The sequence below is a fragment of the Pteropus medius genome, unplaced genomic scaffold (assembly GCF_902729225.1).
Source record: "Pteropus medius unplaced genomic scaffold, Ma_sr-lr_union100, whole genome shotgun sequence".
Taxonomy (NCBI): Eukaryota; Metazoa; Chordata; class Mammalia; order Chiroptera; family Pteropodidae; genus Pteropus; species Pteropus medius.
In genome coordinates, this window is record NW_024344378.1 from 44596138 (window position 1) to 44600859 (window position 4722).

General features: G+C 46.9%; 2 protein-coding genes and 1 pseudogene across 2 annotated transcripts in view; 2 read left to right on the top strand and 1 right to left on the bottom strand.

Annotated features, from left to right (window-relative positions):
* LRRC20 (leucine rich repeat containing 20) overlaps positions 1-3547 on the bottom strand; it is a 90096-nt gene extending 86549 nt beyond the window's left edge. The window contains exon 1 of the mRNA XM_039872022.1: positions 3481-3547. The gene's annotated coding sequence lies outside the window, so the exon portion shown is untranslated. The remainder of the gene's footprint in view (positions 1-3480) is intronic.
* Positions 41-1510, top strand: LOC120609486 (ectonucleoside triphosphate diphosphohydrolase 1-like; annotated as a pseudogene).
* A 90-nt stretch (positions 3548-3637) lies between the features above and the next one.
* The window catches only part of EIF4EBP2 (eukaryotic translation initiation factor 4E binding protein 2), a 20801-nt gene continuing 19716 nt past the window's right edge, over positions 3638-4722 (top strand). Inside the window, exon 1 of the mRNA XM_039872025.1 lies at positions 3638-4095. Coding sequence (XP_039727959.1) covers positions 3951-4095 — 145 coding nt within the window. The 5' untranslated portion in view covers positions 3638-3950. The remainder of the gene's footprint in view (positions 4096-4722) is intronic.

Genomic DNA, 4722 nt, shown 5'->3' on the forward strand with positions numbered 1-4722 from the left:
AAAAAGAAAACAAAAGCTGCCAATTATGGAAGAAGCAAGGGATTCTGAACTGAAGAGCTTTTTGGTTCAGAAATATATTGATCATCCTTGGCTTCTCCTCTATCATCGCTGTGATCGCTTTGATAGCTGTGGGGCTGACCTGGAACAAACCATTGCCAGAAAATGTTAAGTATGAGATTGTGCTGGAAGCAGAACGACACAGGGTTGGTGAATCAGAAGAGTGCAAAGTAAAAGGTCTTGGAATCTCAAAATGTGCTCAAAAAATATTTGAAATAGGTATTTATCTGACTATGTATGTGGGAAAAAAACAGAGAAGTGATTCCAAAGTCCTAGCACCAAGAGACACTTATTTATCTGGGAGTCATGGCAGGCAAGCAGTTGCTTAGCATAGAAAATAAATGGTTGGCAGACAAGGTCCTGGTGACACCACGCCTCAGCAACTACTTTAACTTCCACGGTACCAGAATCATCACTGGCAAAGAGAAAGGCACCTATGGTTGGATTACTGTCAATTATCTGCTGGGAAAATTCACTAAGAAATTGAGGTGGCTCGACTTGACGCCAAATGAAAACAATAGTCAGGAAACTCATGCTGCTTTAGACCTTGGGGGAGCCTCTATGCAAATTACTGTTGTGCCCCCAAATTAGACTATTGAGTCTCCACAGAACGATCTGTACTTTCATCCGTATGGCAAGGACCACACTGTACACACACATAGCCTCTTGTGTTACGGGAAGGATCGAGCACTCTTGCAGAAACTGGTCAAGGATATTCGGGGCACAAACACAACCCTCAGGGACCCGTTTTAACTGTACATATAACAGGGTAATGAATGTAAGTGATCTGCAAGACAGCCCCTGCACCAGGAAATTTGACGAGATTCTTCCATTCTGTTAGTTGCAAATCCAAGGCATTGGAAGCGTTCAATGATGCCGGGAAAGCATCTTTAAACTCGTCAACACCAATAACTGTGCTTACTCCCACTGCTCCTTCAATAGGATTTTCTTGCTGCCACTCCAAGGAATAATAAGCATTCACAACTTACTATTAGGTGATGAAATTTTTAAACCTTCCATCAGAGGAACCCCTCTCTTAGGAAAAGGTGATTGACATGGTGGAAAAGTTCTGCTTTCGGCCCTGGAAAGAGCTAAAGATATATTTTGGTGAACTGAAGAAGTACCTGAGTGAATACTGCTTTTCCAGAACCTACATTACCTCTCTCCTTCAGAGGGGCTGTTTCTTGAGTACCCCTGTCACTTCACACCTAATTCCTGAACGAATATTCATTTCATGGGCAAGATCCAGAGCAGCAACATGGGATGGACTTTAGGCTACTTTAGGCTGAACCTGACTAACTTGATCTCAGCTGAGCAGCCATTGTCTAGACCTCTCTCCTACTCCACTTATATCTTCCTCATGGTCCTCGTCTCCTTTATCCTGGTCACAGTGGCCATCATAGGTTTTCTTATCTTTCACAAGCCATCACATTTCTGGAAAGAAATAGTATAGCAGGAGCAGCTGAAATCTGCTTGCTGGAATGAGAAAAAAAACTTGCCCAGGGAGCCCTTTCCTCTACAGTGGTGTACAAGGTCATCCGTCCTTGCTTACCAACACCAGTCTTGATCAGTATGAAGTTTCCTTGGCTTTGCTGAAGTCTTTCCTTGGGAGGTATTCAGTCCTGCCTCAAGGACTTCCTGGCAGATGTTGTCTCTTTCGTGTTTTTCCCAACTCTCTCTTTTGTACTCTGTGTCTTAAAAACCTGCCACGTTTCATGATCTTTGCTTTATAAAAGAACAACATTGGCTTTGTCCAGAAGAACAGAGTCCTGAGTCCTATGCTGAGAAGTTGTACTGGCTAAAAGAAGACTCTCAGCTGTCCTCTTACAGACCCTTTTTGTCTCCTTTCCTATTCATTAAGAAAGCCATACAATGCCTTTGGAGAGGGCAGACACACATCCCATTGCCAGCCTGCCCTTTGCATGGGAGAATTTTCTATACTAAGCAAATATGTTCTAAGTCCAAAGAGTTTTGCAAGGGAGTTTATGTGCTTGTGTAATTAATACAATACTTAATCTAATCCCAAACAGGGATGTAGATGAGTCACATATCCCTGGGTGCTGCCAAAGAGCTACAGAGTGGAACACCCAGACTGGAGATTTTTAAAAAGCTGATGTACATATATGCATTCAGGTATAAAGGCATACTAAAGGTAAATGTATTCATGTCAGGACTGGGAAAATGCATCCTCCACTGCATTTATTGGAGTTTTGCTTTTATTTTAGTAAAATACATCTAACATAAAATATAAAATTCACCATTTTAACATGTACATTTCAGTCGCATTTAGTGCATTCACAATGTTGTGCAACCATTACCATTATCTAATTCCAGAATATTTTCATCACTAAGAAATTGGCTGGAGACAAGACCATTCCTGGGTAGGCTCAAACCACCAATCTAAAAGCCAAATATGATAACCAATTGCACCACAAAGATGCTATTGAGTTTTAAAGCCATGCTGTATCTTATGATTCCAGGGTTTACTTTAATAAAAGAGCTACATTAGTGTAGAGTGGCATGTATTTTCACTGTCATGGTATTTACACATCGAATATGTCAGGAACCAGATCCGAAAGTGTTGAAGTTACCTCTGTTACAAAAATACGGGGCTCTATTTACTTATTCCAGGGAATAATTTGCAGCTATGGACCTTGTCATGGAAATATGAAGAGGCCCTGTACCTCCTTCCATTAAGAATTGCTGTATGAGTTACCTGTTGAGCAGGATGGAGTGATGTGTTATTCTTCCCCTGCCCAGGCTCTCCATCTCAAGATCTGGGAACTGACTGTTGGGTTGATCCAGGGCAGAGGTAGAGGAGAGGAGAAGAAGTTCTCCCACATTACATTAACATGTAATGACATTATTTTATGAATTCATGAACATTTAAAAATTAATTTTAGTACAGTAATTGTCAATAGATATAATCCACATAAACAAAAGCTCTTTGCAGTGCTCAGCAATTTTTAAGAACGTAAACTTGGAGACCAGACTTTGAGACCGACCTAGATTTTTCAGGTACCTCGTGGTCCTAACCTTCCTTCCCCTGTGCTTCAGTTTCTTTATCTCTAACTCTGTACTCATCTTTGTGACGTAGGTAGCTATTAATCTCTTTCTTTTCCTGTTTATTTATTGCATTACGGTGCATATAGGGACTGTCTCCAGAAGGATACACAATAAACTGGTACCAATGGTTCCCCCTGGAAAGGGGAATTGGGAAACTGAGAGACAGTGGCACTGTAAACCTTTCTGCTCTGATTTTTTTTTAATACATCTCGCATGCATTGCCTATATTTAATAGAGTAATTAAAAGTAAAACTACACTTTTGCTTAGATGGTTAGGAAGCAGAAGTTGCCTCAAGTAAAGTAGTCTTGACTGACAATTTAAAAAAAAAAAAAACCACTAAAGTTTTCCGTGCCTACCTTCGAGGAGATCACAACCACTTCGCGCAAATCGCTTGCAGCTCCCCTCCGGCCTGTTGGGGTTAAGTCCCGCTCCGCCCGCTGCCCCGCCCCCTCACCCCTCGGTCCCGCCCGTGTAACGTCACTTCCGGTAGACCTGCTTCCCCGAACTCCCTCTGCCTCCCGCCTTCTCCCGCTTCCGGTCGTCGTCGTCGCCGCTGCTGCCGCTGCTGCTGCTGCTGAGGCTGCAGGCGGAGGCCAGAGGATCGGGCGGCGGCGGCGGCGGCGGCTGAGAAGGCGGCGGCGGGAGCGGAGCGGGACGAGGGAGAGAGAGGAAGCGAGCGAGGAGCGAGCGGTGCGCGCCCAGCCCCGTCCGCCCTTCCGCCCGCCAGAGGAGCCAGAGCAGCTCGGGCCCCCATCCGCCGTCGCCCCGCCGCCGCCGCCCGCCTGCCCGCCCGCTGGACAAAGCCCGAGAGCCCGCGCCCAGAGCCATGTCCTCGTCCGCCGGCAGCGGCCACCAGCCTAGCCAGAGCCGCGCCATCCCCACCCGCACCGTGCCCATCAGCGACGCCGCGCAGCTACCTCATGACTATTGCACCACGCCCGGGGGGACGCTGTTCTCCACCACGCCTGGAGGTGAGCGCCCGCCGCCCGTCGTGGCCCCGGCACCGCGCGGCCTTCATCTCCGGAGCCTGCAACCGGTTTCCTCCGCCGTGTTCCCCCAGTCTCCCGCCACGGTCCTTTAACTCAGGGCGTGTCCACGCTGGGCTGCTTCGGCCAACCCCCCGCCCCAACCTGCCCAACTCCACCAAAGCCCCCGTGGGAACCTTAACTTAACATTCTTTCTTGCCTGCAGCTCGATTCAGCGCACGCTCACTCTGGAAACGTGGCTGTCCTGTCGCGAAAAAAAAAAGTCCTTGTTCCCACTTCGTGGCAGATTTACACACTCGACCTAGTTTTCTCCCCCTTCTCCTCCTGGGCAAATTCATCTACGCTTGGCCTTATGCTCACTCTGCATTACCTCTGCTTCTTGCATATTGTGCATCTGTGCACATTAATGCTTGATTTTGCAGCTGTCTCCCAGGCCTTTTTAGAAAGGAAGTTGGGGAGAATAATTCGCTTCTGGGACCCTGTGATGACTTGTTTTGCTGCTATTGGAACACAAGGAGGAGGCTGGAATGCGGAGTTTGGAAGCCTCGCCCAGCGCTATCCTGCTTTGACAGCATTGTTTACTTTGTTGGACGAGGCCCTATGAGGGGGAAT